This window comes from Sus scrofa, chromosome 1 (assembly GCF_054392235.1).
Source record: "Sus scrofa isolate SSC_HxYL_T2T_F1_AM1 chromosome 1, Sscrofa_HxYL_maternal_Yorkshire_Landrace_v2.0, whole genome shotgun sequence".
In the NCBI taxonomy this organism is placed as follows: domain Eukaryota; kingdom Metazoa; phylum Chordata; class Mammalia; order Artiodactyla; family Suidae; genus Sus; species Sus scrofa.
In genome coordinates, this window is record NC_139383.1 from 136,941,470 (window position 1) to 136,967,452 (window position 25,983).

Here is a 25,983-nt window from a genome sequence, read left to right on the forward strand (position 1 = left end):
CTCTCGCAGCCAACTTCTCTCTCCAGCACAGGAGGCACTGCAACGAGGCTGCCGTGGAGTGAGATCAGCAACAATCCTTTGTCCCTAGTTGGTTTTCCATCCTCTCCCTCTGTATCTCCCCCGCCTGGCTGATTCCCATGAAGAGATCAGTTGGTTTCCACTGAAGAAGCATCTGCCTTCCTGGGCCATCATGGGGAAGAGTCTGATTAAGATTCACACCAGAGTCCGAGTTCAGCTCCGGGTGACTAATCACTGCCTCCGGCCCCTGAGCGTGCGCATCCTGAGGATGGGGCCCCGGCTCCGGGGTAGGCTCCTGACCGTTGCGCCCCCTGGCCTGCTCGGAGCCACCTCTGGGCAAGGCAGTCAGCTGGAACACCTCCAAGGTAAAAAGACACTCCCTGCTTTGCCGTGACCCTCACCCAGATCCTACCCACAGCACCCACCCCATCTATCTCAGAATAGCAGCTCTGAGGCAGGTTCTAGTGAAACTTGAACTTTAGTACAGGACTAATCTGGCATAGGAATGATAACCTTAACCTTACAGGTGAGGCCTGTTGGAGGAACAGAAGACTAATATTACTAATTGTGTTTGTCAGGCAATGCTCTCCTAGAAATCCACACACAGACGTTATCTTGTTTACTGAGAACACCAACACCTTACTCTAACATGGCTTCTGGTGTCCCTCCTTCTGGTGTTCTTTCTGATGTCACTTTTTCCTCTCACCTTCCCCAGCAAGCAGAGGGCTCAGGGCTGAACTGTAAGCCAACCTCAGATTCCACTGAAGTGGCTTCTGGCAGCTAAGCTGGTCATACTTTGGAAGATCTGGCAGTCAGAGCTGTCCTTTAGGTGGACAGCTCAGAGTTCCCGTCTTGTGTCAGTGGTAACAAATCCAACCAGTATCCATGAGGACTGGGGTTCAATCCCTGGCCTCACTCAGTGGGTTAAGGATTCGGCACTGCCGTGAGCTATAGTGTAGGCTGGTGGCTTCACCTCTGATCCACCCCCTAGCCTGGGAACTTTCATATGCCATGGGGATGGCCCTAAAAAGCCAAAAGGAAAAAAAAAGGGGGGGACAGCTCCCTGAAAGGGTGTGAGGTGCCCTGTGCAAGGGGGCTGAGGCTCCAGGGAAGGAGGAGCCAAAGGAGTACTTGGAAAAGGAGCTGGGTCAGCCAACATGTGTGATCAGAGCCTGAAAAGGTTTGTTTTATCAGAAACCCATTTCACACTCCCAGGTACATGTTCCTCATGCTACACATGCAAATGAGGGAAAGAGAGAACAAAGGAACTTCAAAGACTCTGGAACAGGGGGCAGGCACTTAATATCACATTATTTCACAATACTTTCTTGGGCTTTTAGTTTCAGTGAAATCTAAGGCAGGTGCAGGTAGTTGACTTCCCTCATCTCGGCCCAATGTTCCACTCCCCAGAATCCCACTGCATGATCATTAGCAACAGAAGAGGCTTGGGTTCCACTCTCACCTTTGCCAATAACAACCAACCGTATGAGTTTAGGCAAGTTCTGTGACCTCTTGCCCTCACCACTTCACAAAGCTGGTGAAAGGTAAAAGGAAAGTGCTTAAAAAAGTTCAAACAGGAGTTCTTGTCGTGGCTCAGTGGTTAACGAATCTGACTAGGAAGCATAAGGCTGCGGGTTCGATTCCTGGCCTTGCTCAGCAGGTTGAGGATCCGGCAATTCTGTGAACTGTGGTGTAGGCCGGCGGCTACAGCTCCAATTAGACCCCTAGCCTGAGAACCTCCATGTGCCGCCGGTGAGGCCCTAAAAAGACAAAAGATAAAAAATTTTTAAAAAAATTTTTTTAAATTTTCAAACATACGAATTTACAATTTTATAATATAGGGACAAATGAAATATAGCTAGGACCATGAAGCTTCTGAAAACAGGAGTTGAGATTGTGATATAAATATATATATATATACACTAAAGATGGGGTGATGGGGAGTAGAGGCCGAGAGCAGAGGGCTGCCACCTCTCCCACCTACTCTGGCCGCTTATTCAGAACTCAGGGTTCATTACCCAGGAGGGCCTCTAACTGAGGGTATGCCGAGACTGGCTACAGCAGGCGGGTGGGCAGGCTGCCTGGCTACAACCGGCCCCCAAGGGAGCCAAGGTTGATGAACCAAAGTACTTCTGAAAGGTTACTGGTGCCTTTTAAAAGAGACCTGGGGGCTTCTGAAGCTAGCCCTGAACCAGAAAACTCCCTGATCAAACCTGGTGAGGTCAAACCTTTAGGTTGGAATCTAGTTCAGTCTGGGACAGTCAAGGTTGATTCTGGAGCAACAAAAAGGGACAGGTTTCTCTTGACGTGGACCACAAAGTGAGGGAGAGCCACTCACTCTCGCACCACCAACATGCCAACCCTGAACTTGAAACAAGAAGCCATATCCTTCCTCGGGAGCACTATGACGTGGGCCACACTAGGCGACTCTGAGCCCACCTCCTCTGGCCTGGGTGGCTGCTGTTTGCTTGTGGGGAGTAGCCAGCTCCTGTGTCTCCCTACCAGAGCGTGAGTCCTGGAAAGAGAAATGTTCCATCTGAGAAAGTAAAGAGATAATGATTAATTTTAGGGGCCAGAAGAACCTTTCTCCTAACAATGTAACAAGATCTTCTCAGAGACCACTCTGCACTCTGGAGTATCTAACCATAGGGGAGCGGCCAGCCTATTCTGGCCTCAGCTCAGTCTAAGGTGAAAAGAGAGGGAGCTGCTCCCCTCCTCAGTCAGAGAAAGAGGGGATTGGATTTTCACCTCCCACAAAGTCAGGACAGCTAGAACTAGGAGGCAAAAGAGGCTGACAGCAATTGCAGAAATCCAGAAGAATTGCTCATGGGCTCTAGGAGCTGTGCGCTGGCTTCTTAGGAGGACACTCAGCTCCAGAATCAACATTTGATGAGACCCGGGTATGCCAAAAAACCACAATCTCCTGCCCACTCCTGCCTCTCAAGGCACTCCGTGAGCTCCCTGAACTGTGACCCCCGCTCTGGGTCAGGGATGTCCTGCATTTCTCTTTCAAATTGGGCTAAAACTAGGCCCAGGTCACCAAAGGCAGGAAAGACACAATCTTTAACAACTATCACCAGAACCATAAGCAAGACCAAAACTCCCCAGCACGGCCAATTTGATTTTTCCTGCTTCTGTTGTCCTATTCTTGATAACATCAAAATGGAGTGCAGATGCTGATGCTGGTCACATGGGGCGTGCAGAGGGGCTTCCTAGGATTTTAGTGACCAAACAAAACAAAACAGATGCTGCCTCCACCAGGCAGCAAAGTGTGCACCGGGACGCAGAAAGGCTGCTCATTTTCCTCTTGCCTCTCCAGGCCTCGAGTCCCTGCGGGACAGTGCCCACTCCACCCCGGTACGTTCCTCTTCCCACGGGGACACCTTCCTGCCTCACGTGAGAAGCAGCCGGGCAGACAGCAACGAGCGAGTCACGGTCATCGCAGATGAGGCCTACAGCCCTGCAGACAGTGTGCTGCCCACCCCTGTGGCCGAGCACAGCCTGGAGCTGATGCTGCTTTCCCGGCAGATCAATGGAGCCACCTGCAGCATTGAGGAGGAGAAAGAATCTGAGGCCAGCACCCCAACTGCTGCAGAGATGGAGGCCCTTGGGGGAGAGCTGAGGGCCCTGTGTCAGGGGCACGGCAGGCCAGAGGAGGAACAGGTGAATAAGTTTGTTTTAAGTGTCCTCCGTTTGCTTCTTGTGACCATGGGACTCCTCTTTGTTTTGCTCCTCCTCCTGATCATCCTTACTGAGTCTGACCTTGACATTGCCTTTTTCCGCGATATCCGCCAGACCCCCGAGTTTGAACAATTCCACTATCAATACTTTTGTCCCCTCAGGCGATGGTTTGCCTGCAAAGTCCGCTCAGTGGTGAGCCTGCTCATTGACACCTGAGAAGGCATGACTCCTCCCAATAACTAGCCAGGTGGACCAAGGAGCCCGGCTACCACTCCCAGCAATGGGACCCATCGTGGAACCATCGGCACATATACCAAGTCCTCCTCTCATGACTCAAAGTCCACAGCCTAGGAGGGTCGTTTCCCAGAAGAATGGGATAGGCTCATGTCCTGTCTAAATTAACTGGGAAAGCTCATTTCCTTCAGAGGTTCTTTCAAGAAAGGCTCGGCGACTCTGTTTCTCATCCTCCCAATTTGCAGGATAAATTTTTGGTTTTGAATTTTGATTTTTCATAGATGTGTATTATTTTGAAAATATCAAAAATAATTTATTTTACTATTCCTGGTTCTCGCAGTAGTGTCACCTCGTAGGCGGGACACTAGTTGAAGACTAGAGAGCTGTTGTCTTCTGTATTCTGCAGGAGCTTTCCTACTGGGTTCCAGTAGACTCGTCACTGCAGCCTCAGCAGGCAGGCCGGGGGTCTGGACAATGGGGACTGTCTAGGTTTTCTTCCCAGACAGAGCTTTTAAAAAAAGTAAACATCCATGTAGAATGATTAAATGGAAAGTTGCTTCTTATGATGGTCTGAGTTGGATTTTCTTTTCCTCTTGTTTCTTTCAAATCTGAGCAGAGTGGGCATCTGAAGGGACCACCGCTACAGCAGCAGCAGCAGCAGCAGGGGTGGGGTAAGTCTATCTCCTTAGACTAGATCCTAGAGGGCATCACCATGAGTTCTGTATAATGAACTTATGCTTCTGCGATTTTTTTGTGAAGGATCTCAAACACTCCATAAAGCATTAGGTGAATTCAGTGGCGCTAGGGATAGGACTGTCTGAGATGTCAGACTAAGTGAAGTTCGCAGAAACCAGAGCCGAGGTACCTGAGAGACTGTTGAGATTCAGAAATCAGTACTTATTTTGTACACCCCCCTCCTCCCCCAAAAAAGACTATTTCAATTTATATTTTAACAAAATGTTATTTTCTTATCGATTCATATTTTGTTTTTACTTTATGGACTAAGAAAATAGAGCCTGATGAACTTAAACGATGCAAGAAAGAAACTGATCCTGAGAATGAAAAGCTTCAGAAAATAGAATTTCAAGATCAACAAACAGCCTTGGAAGGGACCAGGAAAAGAATCTCTTTAAATAGGAGTTCTAAGAGATGCCTACAAAAGAAAGAAGGTGAACTTGGCAGAGACCAACACGTAGATGTAGAAATACTGCCCCCTAGGGTCATCCTCTGCACCAGGAAAGTAAAAGTTGTAGGAAAGCATTAGTTATCCTTGCCGAGGGAAGCCGTGGAAGCATGCAAGAAGCACAGCACGTGAAGGGTGAGTGTGGGGTCCAAGGCCCGAGCTCTGCAACTCTTATAACCACTCACACAAGATCTTGTTTTCATCTCAGGGAGAGATTTCTGAGTCACCTGTGGCCTGAGGACTTATTTAAGGACAGTCAGTGGACATGTTTCTGGGGCCCACGTAATAGTGGAGCAGCTACTGACACTCTATGATGCTGGGCTACCCAAATGCAGAACAGAATGAGTCATGTGGAGATCTGCTTTCCCCTAGTTTGTCCCAAGACAGCAGACCCATGTCCATGTGTTGAATTTGACAGTCATGGAATAAAAGGAGTCTTTCTTTTTTCAAGGTAGGGGGAATGTTGTGTAATCTTAAATGCCCTCTCATCTAGACCAGGGGTTGGCAAACTTCATCTATAAAGTGCCAGATAGTAAATTTTTTTTTCCAGTTTTGTGGACTATGCTCCGTGGCAACTACTCAACTCTGCCATCTTAGCACAAAAACAGCCATAGGTAATATATAAACAAAGGAATAAGGCTGGGTTCCAATGAAACTTTTATTTATAAAAACTGATGGTGAGCTGAATTTGGCCCACAGGCCATAATTTGCCAACCCCGATCTAGGCAATAAAACTGCTCCCTACTGGGGTGTAAACAGAAAGAGGGTCAGCTCTGCTCCAATTCCTAACATGTGTTAAAGATCCAGGGTCATTCATTTCCCAGTAGAGGCACTGGGGTTGCTTGTTTAAAGGGTGCTCGAACAACCAACCAGCAGAGATGTCCGATGCCAACACGAGCAAGATCAAGGACTGGAATGCTGAAACATTGCCAGAATCAAAGCATGGCAGACAGCCTGTCCAATCCTTTCTATACCAGCAACTATCTGGGCAGAATTACAAACATCTATTTTCCAAGTGATGAGACAAAAACTGAGGGAGATCCTAGTAAAGATTAGGGGTCACCTAGAACTAATTAGCCACTGCCACCTGTCATCTACATAGGAAAGGCTTTAGTAGCACAGGATCAGAGGGAAAAGTAGACTCAGAGATGAAAAAAGGCTGTTGGGAGATAGGGGGCTGGTTTTAAACCTGGATATCTACTGTCTTATGCAACATAGCAGATTACCTTTTAGTGTAGTGTTCCTACCTCAGTCTAGAATATGGTGTTTCTATGCAGTGAGTGATAGCCTCGACTCTGACCTTTCATATTCATGTTAAAGAAAGATGCAGTATTCCATTTCCTGGTACATTTCTGTGTCTAGAATTCTAACAGTACAATATCCCATACCACTTCAAACAGCTGGATTCTGCTCTCTGACCAGAAACTTTCAGGTTATTTTTTTTTTCCAGGGCTTATCCCACAAAATACAGATAGAAAAGTTTCCTTCAATTTGCTTTTAAAATAGTGCTTGAATAACAAACCTTTGTTGGTGACTAGTCTTTTTTTGGGTATCTCCCCATCATTAAAAATTGTTCAAGTTTTTTATCTCGTTTTACTGTGTTCCACTCTGTCTATTTTCTCTCAAAATTAGTTTGATCTCATTGTAGAAAAAGCAACGGTTTCCATAGCTTCATCTATCAGAGGAAATAAAACTCTTACTAAAGAATAGTGTACTGCATCTCTAAGCAGTAGAAGGTAAACTACCTGCAAATGTGAATTTCTTAGTTTCATTAAAAAATATAGAGTTGTTAACCTTCCGTGTGCCAAAAATTCTAGGTTACATTTTCCTTCAAAGCAATGTACTTTTTTCTACATATGCAGTATGTAGTTAGCATAAAATCATTGGTGCCATGAAAATTATTTTTAAAATTAAATAAATATTTAAATATCATAGAAGAGTGGACTCTTTTTTTTTTTTTTTTTTTTAACTCGCAGCCTGTCTCACTTTCTCCCTCTTCAAGTTAACAACGTAGATAAAAGGATACCAGTGGGATTTACACAGCTGACTGCTGTTCTGTGGCTAGAATTATTTTGCTTATAACAATCTATTATCCTTGTCATTCTCCCCAAAATAAATACTATTAAGATCTTAGAAGCTGTTAAGTATGGAATAATTTTAGAGATGAATTGGACCTTGTTTTTCTGATAAGGAAAACCAAGAAATGATTTTCCCAAGGTTACACAGTCTTAGAGCCCAGAGGAGAACCTAGATGATCCAGCTTCTAGGCCCATATTCTTTTTTTCTTTTTGCCTTTTCTAGGGCCACACCCGCGGAATATGGAGGTTCCCAGGCTAGGGGTCGAATTGGAGCTGTAGCCTCCAGCCTACGCCAGAGCCACAGCAATGCAGGATCCGAGCTGCGTCTGCAACCTACACCACAGCTCACGGCAACGCCGGATCGTTAACCCGCTGAGCAAGGGCAGGGACCAAACCCGCAACCTCATGGTTCCTAGTCGGATTCGCCACGACGGGAACTACCCCATTACCTTTAAAATGATATCTAAAAGCTCTGTCCCCAGTGAGGGTTTTTTTTTTTTTTTTTTTTTTTTTTTAATGACAAAAGTCTTTCTTAAAGTGCAAACCACTGGATGTGAGTGGCTTCCCCTCATCCTACAGATTTACATCTGTTGCCCTTTGGATACTCACCTCTGCACATATCCTTTCAGGACCCCTGTCCTGACTCCCACTCCATAGGTTCCTAAACCACAAACAAGCCCCTCTGCACCTGAACACACTTCTGATTTTAGCTCATGCCCAGGCTTTCTCTATAGACCCCTACAACATGCTGATGGAATGGAATAAAACACACAAAAGATACTTCAAAAAATTCTATCTTTTCAGCCAACTGAACCAAATTATGGGTCTATGCTATCTTAGGACTAAAACTCATTACTGGCCATCAATTAGGTACTGAAAAGGAAAAATAAAAAACTATTAAGTCAGAAGAGACAGCCTAACAGGACACCTAAGTTTTTGGAATCTGAGCTAGAGCGTATATTTCTTCCTCTCAAGTTTACAGAAGGCACATGTCTCTGCCCTCCCCTTCTTCTTATGTGCTATATATACAGTGGCTGAAAGTATTTAAATCTTTGTATCCACAGCCCTAAAGCTCCCTGCTTTCCTGGAGAACTACCTTTGCAAAGTCTTCTCTGTGGAAAGGTAACTCAAAGGAAAGAATACTAAAACAGGTCTTAAGCAACTCAGAGTCTATCAATACCTAATCATTTGTGGTCTCTCATAGTCTGACCAAGTCTCTGTCCACCCCAAATGAGAAACATCTCCTTCCTCCTTGACAAGGCATTTAAAAAGGCCAGGCATCTCTAAGAAAATAACTCCAGGGAATTCAGAGCTTACATGCTTATGATTTATTATAAAGGCCAACAAACATAAAAGGTTGGTCCGGAAGGGAGATAGCAATCATAATATGCACACAATTAAAGAAGCCACACAGCTTCAAGCAAGTCTCTTGGAGAAGTGCCTTTCACAACAAAATACAGTTTAAGGATATCCTAAGGGAGACAGCTGTCCTTTGTGTGCTTGCCGGATTTAAACAATTGCTCCATTATAGAGCTTACCACCAAGAAACAAGTCCCCCACTCAACTCTCCTTCTCTCTTTCCTGCACTCCCTCAAGACAGAACTTTGGTTACATGGAATGGGATATAAATAGCACAGCTTAAAGTGAAGCTGCAAAGAAACCACAAAAGTGAGAAACATCAAGAATTTGCTAACATTTATTGCAGAAGCCAAGTAATGACCACCAAGTACTCAAAGCTTAAATGATGGTACTAATTTGACAGTAGTTTTCAACATCTTAAAAAAGGAACAAATCCCACAAAACTAGCCACTCTAGAACCTGTAAAATTAAATGGTATAGAAAAGGGAAAGGGAGTATAAAAGCTTCATTTACTATTTCCAGGACAGTTTAAATATACCTCAACCTCACTTAGCTTTGCTTGGCATTTCATAAATTAATATTTTCACCTTGCCTATAAATTCCTGTATTCCTATCATCAAGAAAATAGAGAAATCCTATGCCTTATAAACACCCACAATCTTTTAATAAACAAAGCCTCAAAATTTAGAGAAGGAAATTATTTAGGAAAAAAATGTTCTTCAAGGAAATGATACACATCACTTTATTTCTATGATATATAATTATGAAAAGATAATAGTTCCTCTTAGAAATCAAACATATTGCTGCAGCTATTTACAATACCCTTTCAGTAGTACTTTGACAATGAAGAACAATGAAATAAAGTTGGATAGGTAATGTCACAGGGTGATAGTAGTCACCGATTTAGTAGCTTCCCTTCCAGCAACAGACACATTCAAATTGCCATAGCTTCTGAAAAAAAAATTTTATGAAGAAATGACAAAAATGATATTTCACAACACTTCCCCAGGCTACACAATCTCCTCTGGAGAGTTTAAAGACAGAGATGGATAAGGCTCTCTGCAACCTTCTAAGGGAGGAAGCTTTCACTTCTTTAACTGCGACCCGAAGTACACAGTAATAAACACATTTTACATCAGAATATACATACGCATGTATACCTACAAATATGTATGCATATGGAACTAAGTTTCACAAAAGAATACTTATTCTAATTATGTTTTCTATACTATTTCTCTCCTTTTCATTTTTTTAAACCCTGCTCATGGCCGGTTAATTGATTTCATGTGGATGGATAACTACAACCCACAATTGGGGAAACACTGGTCTGAAGGTAATCTGGCACTGGATTACAGGGATCGGGTAGATCCAAACCCCGCACCTTCAGGCCCTGGGACTCCTTGGCTGTGTCTCAAGAGCCACGTAGATGACAGAGAAGGGAAAGGGTCAATGCACATAGACACAGGCCCTGCCCAAGTAAACCAAAGCTTCTCAGCAATTATCCTGGGATTTCGTGTAAGATTAAATTTCAAGGCGGAGGGAAAAAAGGTTCTCAGTTTAAAAAATTAAGTTTCAAAATCACCAAGTTAGATGACCTTTCAGGACCCCTTCCAGTGTATGAGTCTAAATAAATATTCACTCCAAACTATAAAATAAACGACAAATCTATATATATCACTACATAATCAAAACCACAAAAACTTTTAATACTGATCACTCAAAGCTTTATCATTAATAATGTTAGAATTTCTCAACATTCTGCTTGATTTAAAAGTGCTGAAGCATCACAGACTCCCCTCAAATTCCCTCCCCACCCTGTAGAAGCAGCATATAAGGCTTCTCCCTTACTAAAAGTACATTCTGCTCATGGTTCTTATTAACTAAGCAATTTTATAGTTGCTAAACAGAACATATTACCAAGTAAACAGGCTTAGCCATATGAATTAGTGGGCTCCTTAGACAATGATTAATTTGTACAAATTGCTGTTGCCAAACCAATTAAGTAACTCTGCAACTTACTTAATTCATAAAAACATGTATCCTCCCACTGGAATTACCTCCAGCCAAAATATACCGAGTTGGGTGCATAGCATTGATAGAGCATACAGACGCAAGGCTTTCACCAAGGAAAGAATGCACTGACTTTCCTGTCTCATGGAAGATTTCCACTCGCCGTGGATGGGCCATGCTGCCAACTATGACACAGTCTTCTTGTTTAGGGTCCCACACAGCTTGGAACCTGGTCAACCATCGCCCAGTGATGGTGTTGTGCCTAGTGAAAAAAAAGTAACTTTTTTAAAGGATAGTAAGTATTAATCAACTCAAGGTAGCATGGGCAGAGGGTAAAGATGGCATTGTTCCTAAATGCTGGTTATCTCTGCCAAGTTTCTTTTCATTAAGTTACGGAGTCACCAACTATCTAATCTCATCCTTCCTACAAGTCTGAAACTCAAGACAGAGATGATTTCCTCTGCATGTTTGAAACTCCAGTGCCAAGTATTGTGGTTTATGCTCAGAGGATGGTCACTAAATGTCTACTGAAATGGTACATTTTTTGTTCACTATTTCCTAACTCAGTGGACTCCCCTCCTTTTTTTTAAGCACATGGAAACAGAAGAAGCCCTAGAAATAAGAAATACATAGTCTAGGTTATTGCTGTTTTAACAGGATCAGCTAAGCAAAATGACATACAAGGGAACCCCGATAAGGTTATCAGCAGTTTTGTCAGCAGACACTCTGCAGGCCGGAAGAGAAGGGCACAATATACTTAAAATAATGAAAGGAAAAATCCTCCAACCAAGATTACTCTACCCAGCAAGCTTCTCACTCAGATTTGAAGGAGATATCAAAAGCTTTAGGGAGTTCCCACTGTGGTACAGCAGAAATGAATCCAAATGGTATCCATAAGGATGTGGGTTCAACCCCTGGCCTTGATCAGTGGGCTGGGGATCCAGTGTTGCCATTTGCTGTGGTGTAGGTTGCAGATGCGGCTTGGATCCCATGTTGCTGTGGTGTAGACCAGCAGCTGTAGCTCCAATTCAACCCGTAGCCTGGGAACTTTCCTATGCCACAGGTGTGGCCCTAAAAAGCAAAAAAAAAAAAAAAAAAGCTTTACAGAAAAGCAAAAGCTGAAAGAATTCAGCACCACTAAACCAGCTTTACAACAAATACTAAAGGAACTTCTCTAGGGGGAAAATAAAAGGCTACAACTAGAATAAAAAAATGTTACAAATGACAAGGCTAACCAGTAAAGGCATACATATACTAAAGATTAAGAAATTATCGGAGTTCCCGTCGTGGCGCAGTGATTAACGAATCCGACTAGGAACCATGACGTTGCGGGTTCGATCCCTGCCCTTGCTCAGTGGGTTAAGGATCCGGCGTTGCTGTGAGCTGTGGTGTAGGTTGCAGATGCGGCTCAGATCCCGCATTGCTGTGGCTCTGGTGTAGGCCGGTGGCTACAGCTCCGATTTGACCCCTAGCCTGGGAACCTCCATATGCCGCAGGAGCGGCCCAAGAAATAGCAACAACAACAACAAAAAAGACAAAAAACAAAAAACAAAAAAAAAAAAAGAAATTATCCACACACAAATATGCTACCAAAACCAGAAATCATGAGAAAAGAAGGGTACAACTGCAGGCCACTGGGATGCACTTGCAATTAGAGAACAACAACTTAAAACAATCTTGTATATATATATAGAGATTCCTATATCAAAAACTTCATTGTAACTGCAAATCAAAAATCTACAATAGATATACACACAAATAAGAAAAAGCAATCCAAACACAATGCTAAAGAGAGTCATCAAACCACAACAGAAGAGAATAAGAAGGGAAGAAAAAAGACCAACAAAAACAAATCCAAAACAATGAATAAAATGGCAATAAAAACATACATATCAATAACTACCATAAATGTAAAGGGACTAAATGCCCCAACCAAAAGACAGAGACTGACTGAATGGATGCAAAAACAGAACCCATATATATGCTATCTTCAAGAGACCCATTTAGTTTTAGGGACACATACAAATTGAAAGCAAGAGTATGGGAGAAAATATTCCACACAAACAGAAATCCAAAGAAAGCTGGAGTAGCAATACTCCTATCAGACAAAATAGATCTTAAAGAATATTATAAGTGACAAGGGCATTATAATGATCAAATAATCAATCCAAGAAGATTTAACAACTGTAAATATATATGCACCCAACAAAGGATCATGCACCTCAATATGTAAGGCAACTGCTAACAACCTTAAAAGGAGAAATTCACAATAACACAATAATAGTGGGGGAATTTAACACTGAACTTACAGCAATGGATGGATCCAGCATTGCCATGAGCTGTGGTATAGGTCCCAGATGAAGCTCGGATCTGGCATGCTGTGGCTGTGGCATAGGCTGGCAGCTACAGCCCTGTTGACCCCTAGCTTGGGAACCTCCACATGCCACAGGTGTGGTCCTAAAAAAAAGACACCCCCCCCCAAAAAAAGAAAGGAAAATCAACAAAGAAACACAGACCTTAAATGAGGCATTAGACCAGATGGACTTAATAGATATTATTTATAGAACAATCTATCTAAAAGGAGCAAAATATGCATTCTTCTCAAGTAGTCACAGAACATTCTCTAGGAGAGATCACATTCTGGGCCATAAATCAAGCCTCAGTAAATTTAAGAAAACTGAAATCATTTTGAGCATTCTTTCAAACCACAAAGGTATATGACTGGAAATCAACAAGAAAAAAAAACTGCAAAAACCACACACACCTGGAGACTAAACAACACGCTACTAAACAACCAATGGATCACTGAAATCAAAGAGGAAATTTTAAAATAGCTACAAGCAAATGACAACAGAAACACAACAATACAAAAACTACGGGACATAGCTCAAACAGTGCTAAGAGGGAAGTTCATAGCAATACAAGCCTACCTCAGGAAACAAGAAAAAGCTCAAATAAACAACCCAACTTTACACCTAAAACAGCTAGAGAGAAAAGAAGAGACAAAACCCAATTTTAGCAGAGGAAAGAAATCATAATGATCAGAGCAGAAATCAATGAAATAGAAACCAAGAAAACCACGGAAAAGATCAATGAAACGAAAAGCTGGTTCTTGAAAAGATCAACAAAATTGGTAAACCCTGAGCCAGACTTATCAAGAAAAAAAAGAGGATTCAAATCAATAAAATTAGAAATGAAAAAGGAGAAGTTACAATGGACATAACAGAAATACAAAGGATCATATCAGACTACTACAAGCAACTATATGCCAATAAAATAGACAACCTGGAAGAAATGGACAAATTCTTAGAAAAGCACAATCTTCCAAGACTAAACCAAGATGAAACAGAAGATGAATGGACCAATCACACGTACTGAAACTGAAACTGTGATTTTAAAAACTTCCAACAAACAAAAGTCCAGAACCAGATGCTTCACAGGCAAATTCTATCAAACATTTGGAGAAGAACTAACACCTATCCTTCTGAAACTATTCCCAAAAATTGCAGAGGAAGGAACACTCCCAAATTCATTCTCTGAGGCCAGCATCACCCTAATACCAAAACCAGACAAAGATATCATGAAGATAGAAAATTATGGGCCAGTATCACTGATGAACATAAATGCAAAAAATCCTCAACAAAATACTAGCAAACCACATCCAACAATACATTAAAAGGATTGTACATCATGATCAAGTGGGATTTATCCCAGGGATGCAAGGGTTCTTTAACATCCACAAATCAATCAGTGTGATACACCACATTAAAAAACTGAAGCATAAAAACCATATGATGGGAGTTCCGTCATGGCGCAGTGGTTAACGAATCCGACTAGGAACCATGAGGTTGCGGGTTTGATCCCTGGCCTTGCTCAGTGGGTTAAGGATCCGGCGTTGCTGTGAGCTGTGGTGTAGGTCCCAGACGCGGCTTGGATCCTGCATTGCTGTGGCTGTGGCACAGGCCGGTGCTACAGCTCCTATTAGACCCCTAGCCTGGGAACCTCCATATGCCACAGGAGCGGCCCAAGAAATGGCAAAAACAAAAAACTATATGATGCTCTCAATACCTGCAGAAAAAGCCTTTGACAAAATCCAACACCCATTTCTGAGAAAAAGACTCCAGAAAGTGGGCATAGAGGCAACCTACCTTAACATAATAAAGGCCATATATGACAAACCCAGTTAACATCATTCTCAATGGTGCAAAGCTAAAAGAATTCCCAATGAGATCAGGAACAAGATAAGGATGTCTGCCTTTGCCACTACTATTCAACATAGTTTTGGAAGTCTGAGCCACAGCAATCAGAGAAGAAAAAGAAATAAAAGGAATCCAAATTGGAGAGGAAGAAGTAAAACCATCACTGTTTGCAGATGACATGATATTATACCTTGAAAATCCTAAAGTCACTACCCAAAAACTGTTAGCACTCATCAATGAATTTGATAAAGTGGCAGGGTACAAAATTAATACACAGAAATCAACTGAATTTCTAGATACTAACAATGAAATATCAGAAAGAAAAATTAGGGAAAAAATCCCATTTACAATCCCATCAAAAAGAATAAAATACCTAGGAAGAAACCTACCTAAAGAGACAAAAGACCTGTACTCTATAAGACACTGATGAAAGAAATCAAAGATGACACAGATGGAAAGATATACCATGCTCTCGGACTGGAAGAATTAGTATTGTCAAAACGCCTATTCTACCAAAGGCAATCTACAGATTCAATGCAATCCCTATCAAATTACCAAGGACATTTTCACAGACTAGGAGCAAAATATTTTACAGTTTGTTTGGAAGCACCAAAGACCCAGGATATCCAAAGACATCCTGATAAAGAAAAATGGAACTGGAGCAATCAGGTTCCCTGACTTCAGACTATACAACAAAGCTACAGTCATCAAAACCATATGGTACTGGCACAAAGACAGAAATATACATCAGTGGACCAGGACAAAAAGCCCAGAAATAAAGCCAGGCACCTAAGGTCAACTAATCTATAACAAAGGAAGCAAGAATATACAATAGAGAAAAGACAGTCCCTTCAATAAGTGGTGCTGGGAAAACTGGACAGCTACATGCAAAAGAAGGAAATTAGAACACTTCTAAGACCATACGCAAAAATAAATTCAAGATGGATTAAAGACTTAATATAAGACTGGATACTATAAAACTCTTAAAGGAAACAAAGGTCGAACACTCTCTGACATAAATCACAGCAACATCTTCTCAGATCCACCTTCTAGAGTAATGACAATAAAAACAAACGAACAAATAAAAACAAATGGGACCTAATTAAATTTAAAAATTTTTGCACAGCAAAGGAAACCTTAAACAAAATGAAACGACAACCCATAGAATGGGAGAAAATATTTGCAAATGAAGCAACTGACAAGGGATTAATCACCAAAACATAAACTCCTCCTACAGCTCAATATCAAAAAAACAAACAACCCCATCAAAAAATGGGCAGAAGATCTAAACAGACCATTCTCCAAAAAAGATGGCCAAAATTACATGAAAATATGTTCAAATAACTCATTATTAGAGAAATGAAAATCAAAACTACTATGAGGTACTACCTTGCACCAGCCAAAATGGCCATATCAAAAAGTCTACAAATAGTAAATGCTGGAGAGGGTGTGGAGAAAAGGGAACCCTCTCACACTCTTGGTGGGAATGTAAATTGGTTCAACCACTATGAAAAACAGTGTGGAGATTCTTCAAAAGACTAAAAAAATAGAATTACCATTTGATTCAGCAATCCCACTCCTGGGCATCTATCCAAAGAAAACCATGACTTGAAAAGATACATGTACCCCAATGTTCACTGCAGCATCATATACAATAGCCAAGATATGGAATCAATCTAAATGTCCATCAGGAGGAGTAGATAAAGAAGATGTGGTAATATACACAATGGAATATTACTTAGCCATAAAAAGAAATGAAATAATGGCATTTGCAGTAACGTGGACAGATCTAGAAACTATCATACTAAATGAAGTTAGTCAAACAGTGAGACAAATATCATGTTATCACTTATATGTGGAATCTTAAAAAAGGATGCAATGAACTTTTTTGCAGAACAGACACTGACTCACAGACTTTGAAAAACTTTCCAAAGGAGACAGATTGAGGGGGGAGGGATGGGCTGGGGATTTGGGATGGAAATGCTGTAAAATTGGATTGTGATGATCATAGTACAACTGTAAATATAATTAAATTAACTGAGTTAAAAGCCAAAAAAATAAAAAATAAAAATAAATCAACACACAAAAATCAGAATCATTTCTACATACTAACAATGATCAACCCAGAAAGAAAATTAAGAAAACAATATCATTTATAACAATTAAAAGGAATAAAATATTTAGGAATAAATTTAACCAAAGACATGAAAGATTTATACACTGAAAACTATAAAACATTACTTAAAAAAAAAGATACAAATAAATAGACAATGTGTTTGTGGATTGGAAGTCTTAATGTGGTTAAAATGTCCATACTACCCAAAGTGATCTATAGAATTCAATTAATACAATCCCTAAGAAAATCCCAAGAGTATGTTTTACAGAAAATAGAAAAAAATCCTTATCTTAATATGGAAGCTCAAAGGGATTAAGAATAGCCAAAACAGGAGTTCCCGTCATGGCACAGTGGTTAACGAATCCGACTAGGAACCATGAGGTTGTGGGTTCGGTCCCTGCCCTTGCTCGGTGGGTTAACAATCCGGTGTTGCTGTGAGCTGCGGTGTAGGTTGCAGACGTGGCTCGGATGCCGCGTTACTGTGGCTCTGGCTGTGGCTACAGCTCCGATTAGACCCCTAGCCTGGGAACCTCCATATGCCGTGGGAGTGGCCCAAGAAATAGCAAAACGACAAAAAAAAAAAAAAAGAATAGCCAAAATAATCTTTAAAATGAAGAACAAAATTGGGGGCCTCATACTTCCTGATTTCAAAACATACTAAGTAATCACAACAGTGTGGTATTAACATACAGACAGACATGAAAGACCAATGGAACAAAACAGAGAGCCAATAAATCAACTCTCATGTACATGGTCAAATGATATTCAGCAAGGATACCAAGACCAGAAAATGGGGAAAGGACTGTCTCTTCAACAAACGGTGCTGGGAAAACTGGATATCCAAATGCAAAAGAATAGAGCTGGGGGAGTTCCCATCATGGCTCAATGGTAATGAACCCAACTAGTATCCATAAGGATGCAGGTTTGATCCCTGGCCTCACTCAGTGGGTTAAAGGATATGGCATTGCCATGAGCTATTGTGTGGGTCACAGATGTGGCTCAGATCCTACATTGCTGTGGTGTAGGCCAGCAGCTATAGCTCCAATTTGATCCCTAGCCATGGATCGTCCACATGCCAAAGGTGCAGTACTAAAAAGGGGGGAAAAAAAAAAAAAGAATAGAGCTGGAAAGTAACCTTAAATTAACTTAAAGTAGGTTAAAGACCTACACAGAACACTTGAAACTATTAATAAAATACAGAAGAAAACAAAAGGGGAAAGCTTCAGGATACTGAATTTAGCAATGATTTCTTGGATATATATATCACCAAAAGCAAAAATAGTGAGGAGTTCCTGTTGTGGCTCGGTGGTTAATGAACCTGACTAGTATCCATGAGAACGCAGGTTTGAACCCTGGTACCACTCAGTGGGTTGAGGGCCCAGCATTGCCATGAGCTGTGGTATAGGTTGCAGACGAGGCTCAGATCCTGTGTTGCTGTAGCTGGGGTGTAGGCCAGCAGCTACAATTCCAATTCGACCCCTAGCCTGGGAACTTCCATATGCCACAGGTAAGGCCCTAAAAAGAAAAAAAAGATAAAAATAGGCAAACACTTGAATATACAGTTCTCCAAAGAAAATATACAAATGGCCAACAAACATATAAAAAGATGTTCAACATCACTAATCTTTAGAGAAATGCAAATCAAAACCACAATGAGATATTATCTCACACAAAAGAACAGACAAGTACTGATGCATATAAAGAGAAATTAGAATCATGGTGCACCACAGGGATGTAAAATGGTTTGGCTGCTATGGAAAAAGAGTAGAGAGGTTTCTCAAAAAATTAAAAAATAGGAGTTCCTGTTGTGGCTCAGCGGTTAAAGGACCTGACTAGTATCCTTGAGGACAATGGGTCCGATTCCTGACCTCATTCAGTGGGTTAAGGATCCAGCGATGCCATGAGCTGTGGTATAGGTTTCAAATGCGGCTCGGATCCTGTGTTGCTGTGGCTGTGGTGTAAGCCAGCGGCTACAGCTCTAATTTGACTCCTAGCCTGGGAACCTCCATATGCCATGGGTATGGCCCTAAAATGACAAAACAAACAAACAAACAAACAAACAAACAAAAAGAATTATGAGATGATCCATCCATCAAAATCCCCCTTCTGGGTATATATCCAAAAGAATTCAAAGCAGGATCTTGAAGAGATATATGCATCCCATTTGTTTGCTGCAGCATTATTCACAATAGCCAAGAGGTAGAAATAACCCAAATGTCCTTCAACAGAATGGAATAAAGAAAATGTGGTATATATATTCAACAGAATATTATGCAGCCTGTAAAAATAAAGGAGATCCTTCATGTGCTAGAATATGGATGAACATTGAGGATATTACGCTAAGTGAAATAAACCAGTCACAAAATGACAAATACTGCATGATTTCCCTCATATGAAATATCTAAAGTAGAAAAAAAAATCACAGAAATAAAAAGTAGAAAGATGGTTGCCAAGGTCTAGGAGAAGGAGAAAAGAGGAATGAATGTTTAATGGGCACAGTTTCAGTTTTGCAAGATGAAGAACTTCTAGAGGAGTTCCCTGGTGGCCTAGAAGTTAAGGGTTTGGTGTTGTCATTGATGTGGCTTGAGTTTGACCCCTGGCCTGGGGGAAAAAGTGCCTGTAGGCATAGCCAAAAAAAGTGCCTGCAGCATGTGGAAATCCACTGCACAATAATGTGAATATACCTAACACTACTGAAATGTGTACAGATAAATAGTTAAGATGGTTAACTTAATGTTACATCTTTACAACCACAACTAAAAATAAAGAAAAAACATGCATTTGGGGCTTTTACTGCCCTCCAAAGCAAAACGCAAAGCAGTGCCCTTTATTCTTTATACCTTAACACTATTAGCAACCTTTTCTTATTAAAGAAGTATGGGAGTTCCCTATTGGCCTAGTGGGTTGGAGACTCAGGTGTTGTCACTGCTATGGCTCAGGTTTGATCCCTGGCCTGGGAATTTCTGCATGCTGCAGGCTAGGCCAAAAAAAAAAAAAAATTAATAAAGAAGAGTGAACTATGGAAAATCACATTTCCCACTGCCACTCAATGACCCTATCTCTACTGACCCTAGAATCATCACCCTAAATAATTTTTAAATACATGTTAGAAATAAACTAGAATTGATTAAGTGTGAAAAAGGAAATGAAGAGGGGAAATTCTATGAAAAAGAAAACATACTTAAACATAGCCTCTACAGACTATGAAACTCAAGAAGCAAAAATCAACATACATTACACATCATGTTCCCAATTTAATATATACTAATAAAGAGATTATGTCTAGGAAGAAGGCACTGAGCAAATTCTGATGTAAAATACATATATTAAAAGTAGCAGATGCAAAAAGAGGGTAACCAAACAATGTAAGTGAGAAGGTGGGGAAGCCCTCTAAACCCTGAACAAATACGTAAAAATAAACAGAGCTTCGGTGAGCCTCACCAGCAAGTTAGTCTCATCAATACGATAACACGAGTAATTCAGGTTGGAATATATTCACTTTAACCAGAAATAACCTCCCAGATGGAGAGAACAGACATGGACTAAAAGAAAGTGAACCTCTTTATAGACAGGGAACCTGGAAGCTAGAACCCTTCAGGATAGGATAGCAACTAGCAACCTGGAACACTTAAGCAAAGTAGTACAAAATAAGACCTATTACTTCTCTTTGACAATCAGATGTCTAACGTATACACTCCAATAGAAAGCTCATAGTAATTCAGGGTCTAACTATTTGGCACATGGATACCTACCTGATGGTGGTGAGAAGAGGAATCTTTGAAGATATACAGCTGCTGTCAAAGATTCTGTAAAATAAAGAGCAAGATTAAAGAAGCACACTTTTTTATTGTTTTTTGAAAAATTTCTGAAATATTATCAGTGTATTTAACAAGTTTTTCATTGGTTCCTGATATGAAATAATATTTTAAAATATATAGGCTCAGGCTCTAACAAATCTCAGCTAATATATTTAATAAAAGTTACAAGGAATATTATAAAATTCAGTGCTTATACCTTAGTGTGGGAATGATTTAAACACTATTACTCCAAACTTAAATACACATTCTAAAGTGATAATCTGGACTCTAAAACTAAATTCAGATTCACAGTAACACAGGTTGTACATAAGGGCTATAGTCTGAAAAATGCACAAATAACCTAAAAAGTGAATGCATATATAGAGAGCAATTTCCCTAAGAGACTGATCAGCTGAGGGCATGATAGTGTCACTTTAGGTAATGGCAAGAATAACCCGGGCAGCAACCAAGGGGAGGAGTTCTTGTGGAGCAATGGGAGGAATCCAGAAGCTTCCTTTCTGCATGGTACTGCTCTGGCAGAAACTAACCCTATTATTACCACCTTCCCCTTCTCCTTGTGCCTAGCTATTCCTTTGCAATTTCTTGGTACTAGAGCTTATTAATTAATCAGATTACTAGAAAGCCAAATCATTAACAGCTAATGTAATAAGAGTTAACCCTGCAGTGCAAATGAACAAGAATGGGAAAAATAAGAAGCTCTTAAGACAAAATTTCATGGGTGGAAAGGGGACACTGAGGTGCCAACATCTGGTGACTAAATCTCTTAATGTACTACTTGGTAATGCTCACAGATATTACTAGAAATTAACTGGGCACCTATCATACATATAGACCGTGTTCCTTCCAATAAATGAGACTAAATAGAAATTAGGTGCCTTTCTAGAGCCTGGCCCACAGTATACATTCACAGACACTTGTTGAATGAACAATGAATGAGTTCCAAAATCACTTAAGGAAAAAGTCATGAACTGAGAAATGCTTGCAATGTTAAGCAAAGTCAGGGATTTTAGAAGAGAACAAAATCATTTCCTTTGTTATTGCGTTAACATTCTCCACATCTTTTTTACTTGGCATTATTTCTATTTTTGTTCAATTGGTTTACATTACATTTTAAAATCCATTTTTAGGAAGTAGCTACAGAAAGGTACCAAGGCTAAAACCATAAAATTTTACCCAGTAGTTTGTGTAGAAACCCAAATTTTGCTATCTTTACTGGCTACCCATGGCTCTGCAACTTCAACTCAGCACTTCACTTGCAAGGTAGATCCCACTATCCCCATTATAAGAGCTTCTCCTTAGGCTAAAATTATCTCACTTCCAACATATCACAAGACTTCTTTCATTGGAATTTCAGTGCTAAAAGGAAAGCCTGACATCAACTCCCTGGGGTAGCTACAGACCACCCTTACCAATCTCAAGGAAATTTACAGATCCCCAAATTGCTGAAAAGCCATTGAATACAAGGCATTGATCTTTGGGAGCCAAGATACAGCTACAAAACAACAATGCTAGTGATTTAATAAGGAGCAATAATAAACAAAGCTACTGGCTACCAAAGTAACAAACACTCTAAATTCTTTAACAACCTATTTTTGTCTTCCCAATTTACCTTAGCTTACAATCCGCACATGTGGTTACTACTCTGTTACCAGTAAGAGGTGAAAAATAGGCAGAAGCAATGCTTTTTGTGTGTTCAGTCAAAGAGATCAAAGGCTGGCTTCTACTGGGATTCAGGCGCCTTGCATCATAAATATGAATATCCCTGTAATGAATGGGAGGAATAATTCTCAGTGTTGCCACAGTACACAGAATGAACAATAGTGCTTAACATAAATTAGACACTCAAATCCTTACTACACTGAAGAACAATTAAGATCGAACATGTTAATCTTCTGTATTAATTTTTAAAACAATAGTATAGATTTTTTTTAATTTTATTTTATGACTGCACCCACAGCATATGAAAATTCTCAGGCCAGGGATTGAATCCAAGCCACAACTGTGACCTATGCTGTAGCTGCAGCAATGCCAGATCCTTTAACTCAGTGCACTGGGCTGGGGATCAAACCCACACCTCAGCAGTGACCCAAGCCACTGTAGCCAGATTCTTAACCCACTGTGCCACAGCAGGAACTCCAGACTTTTAAAAACTATAAATGTTCCAAAATTATAGCATATATATGTAACCATGTGGGTGTAGAGAGGTATGATTCTAGCTGGCTTTCTAATTTCTCCAAGAAAAGACTTAAAACAGACTAAGAAATTATAGGTCACATAAAACTTTTATTTCTTTTACAAATTTTCTTCTCAAAAGACTAGAAGTAAATAAATGAAGTCAAGGAAAACAAAAATGTATATTTGTTTCAATACTTTCATTATTTATTAAGTCCAAAAGAATCGCTCATAAAAAAAAAACACGCACTAAAACAAACAAACAAACAAACAAAAAACCTCCTCAGTCAGTGTAGAAAGGAAAATTATTTGGTCTGTGTCACCAAAAAAAAGTCAGTTTGACAACCAAGCTAAAACATTACTTCTAACATTAAAAATGTTAAATCCTTAAAAGGCCTAAATCATAAAATGTTACGAGGAACGTACCTTAATCCCGCAGTGATAAAATACTGTCTATGCACTGGGTGGACATGAACAGTTCTTATTTTGCTCAAAGAAGAATTGATAAGTTTCTCATAAGAAGTTCCAGGCGTCCGTCTATCCACTAGAGACATACTTCCATCCCAGTGACCTACTATTAAAGTAGAGGCATCTTCTGCCAAGAAGTCAAAAGAGGAAAAGCTACTTCCTTCACCTCTATACACCTAAGGATATAAATAACAATCAACTTTAACACTCTTCTTTTAGAGAAAGCCAATGCGTAAATTTTTTGTTAAAAGAGTAACAAAACCCAAATATCTTTCTTCATTCTCCCATCCATCCCCACATGAAGCATAGGGCAAAATGATCATCCCCTTTTACAGAGATGGAAACTAAGGCACTGATCAGCTGTGAGACTCACCTACAATCAATCAGAAGTCCCATCCACCCATGCAGGGGCTATATTCCAAATCTCTTAAATCCAATCAACCTCAATTACAGATCTACCCTGTGAAACTTAGCAGGAAATGGACTGAATCTGAAGTCTATCCAACTGAAATACCTTAACATACCAAGTTACTTTGCCATCTAAATCCAAGGTATATGGCTTGAATGCTCACCTACTCTTAGTGGAAGTATAAATAGAACATTTTTATAGCAATCAGGATACATCTACCAAAACACTTAATACTTATATATACCCTTAGATCCAATAATTTCACGAAGATATATATAAGAATGCTTACTGCAAGACTGATTATAACAGCAATAAAAAGCAACCTAAATGTCCACCAAAAAAGACCTGGTTAAATCATGATGGTACATCTTTGTTTTGTTTTGTGTTCTTTTCTTTTTAGGGCTTCACCTGCAGCATATGGAAGTTCCCAGGCTAGGGGTCAAATAGGAGCTACAGCTGCCAGTCTACACCACAGCCACATTCTGCAAACTACACCACAGCTCACAGCAACACCAGATCCCCAACCCACTGAGCAAGGCCGGGAATCAAACCCTCATCCTCACGGATATTAGTTGGATTCATTTCTGTTGCGCCACAACAGGAACTCCAGCACATCTTTACTTTACTTTGAAATACCATGAAATGCTAAAAAGAGTAAGGCAGATTTGTACTACTAACTGCCCAAGATATACTAATAAATGAAAAAAGTAAGTTGCAAATAAAGTATGTATATAGTGTGAACCCATTAATACAAAGAAAAAAATCTGTGTCTATATATTTTTAAATATGTGTGTACTTTCTGGAAGCACACTGAGAAATAAAGGTTACTTCTGGAGAGTAGGAATGGAGAAAGGGCAGATTTACTTTGAACACCTTATTTATTGTAAATATTTCATCATGAGCATGTATTGTTATAATTTTTAATCAAAATCCACAATATTATCACTTTGCACTCAGTGCCCACACATATAAGTAATAAAAAATTAAAAACTGAGTGTATATATATGTATGACTGGGTCACTTTTCTGCCCAAGGAAATTGGTACAACATTGTAAATCAACTATAATAAAAAAAATTTTTTTTAAATAAATGTTGGAGAGCATGTCAGTAGTCAAGAAAGAATGACCACAATTGTTATCACTGAATCATGAATTTCTGATTTTTAGTTTTATAACAAGTATTATTATTATCTGAGATTAACGAATTAATATAATAAAGGCATTCCAACCCCCACATACCAAAGAAAGCCCAAAGTACACAAACGAAATATTAGATATCCAATCACTATATTAAAATGGTGGCATTCCCACTGTGGCTCAGTGGGTTAAGAACCCAATTAGTGTCCATGAAGACTCAAATTTGATCCCTGGCCTCTCTCAGTGGGTTAAGAATCCAACATTGCAAGCTTCGGTGTAGGTCACAGATGCGGCCTGGATCTCACATGGCTGTGGCTGTGGCGTAGGCCAGCAGCTATAGCTCCCTTTCAACCCCTAGCTCAGAAAATTCCATATGCAACAGATGTGGCCCTGAAAAAGTAAAATAAAATAAAATGGTTAAGTACAGGGGCTCTGGAGTCAGACAGACCCAAGTGAAAATTCTAGTTCTGCCATTTACGTCTTTGAGCAAGATAATAAACCTCTTTACCTCAGTTTTTTCAAAGAGAGAGAAAGAAAGGTGAGAGAAAGGGAGGAAGAGAAAAAGGAGAGAGAAAGAAAGAGAAAGGAAGGAAGAGAGGAAGAAAGGAAGGGAGGTAGGGAGGGAGGAAGGAAGAGAGAAAGAAAGGGAAAGGAAGGAAGGAAGAAGGCAATGAGAAAGGCAAAGATGAGAAAGGAAGGAAGGAAGAGAAAGAGAGAAAGAAAGCAAGAAAGATGGACCAAGGGAGAGGGAAAGAAAGAAAGCTCAAAAACTATTAGCTCTCAAACAGAGAGAAAAAGACTCCTCAATTGTAAGAAAGATCATTTTAGGAATTCAGTGAAGATCAAAACAAAAGGAGCTACGTATTATATTCTAACTATTAAAACAATTATTTTAAAACTCTTTTATAAGTAATTATGAATCATCTGCACATAGACTAGTAGAATAACTACAAAGACATCAGAACATGTTAATTTTGAGTAATGGCTTATGCAAAAAATTAAGGCATAAAATTAGTCATCAATTATTATTTAGGCTAAGTCATAATCAGTGATGATACCTTGTTTTCTTCATTGTCTACCACATATAAACTGCCCTTACACT

At 40.2% G+C, this 25,983-nt stretch overlaps 2 protein-coding genes across 48 annotated transcripts in view; one reads left to right on the top strand and one right to left on the bottom strand.

Moving 5' to 3' along the window:
* Positions 1-7,048, top strand: part of FRMD5 (FERM domain containing 5) — a 333,353-nt gene extending 326,305 nt beyond the window's left edge. For 15 of the 28 annotated variants that reach the window (XM_084971647.1, XM_021096626.2, XM_084971605.1 and 12 more), the window contains one exon: positions 3,338-4,496. In XM_084971647.1, coding sequence (XP_084827773.1) covers positions 3,338-3,915 — 578 coding nt within the window. In that variant the 3' untranslated portion in view covers positions 3,916-4,496. Of the gene's footprint in view, positions 1-3,337; positions 4,497-4,549; positions 4,763-4,939 lie in introns of those variants that run through there. The other 13 variants (XM_084971621.1, XM_084971641.1, XM_084971725.1 and 10 more) reach the window with 3 other exon arrangements.
* A 1,826-nt stretch (positions 7,049-8,874) lies between these two features.
* The window catches only part of WDR76 (WD repeat domain 76), an 88,834-nt gene continuing 71,725 nt past the window's right edge, over positions 8,875-25,983 (bottom strand). For 18 of the 20 annotated variants that reach the window (XM_084971860.1, XM_084971843.1, XM_084971774.1 and 15 more), the window contains 4 exons: positions 23,295-23,512; positions 22,306-22,458; positions 20,631-20,684; positions 9,272-10,825 (listed from right to left, as the gene is read on the bottom strand). In XM_084971860.1, the coding sequence (XP_084827986.1) occupies positions 10,573-10,825; positions 20,631-20,684; positions 22,306-22,458; positions 23,295-23,512 (678 nt within the window). In that variant the 3' untranslated portion in view covers positions 9,272-10,572. Of the gene's footprint in view, positions 10,826-20,630; positions 20,685-22,305; positions 22,459-23,294; positions 23,513-25,983 lie in introns of all 20 variants that reach the window. The other 2 variants (XR_014812346.1, XR_014812345.1) reach the window with 1 other exon arrangement.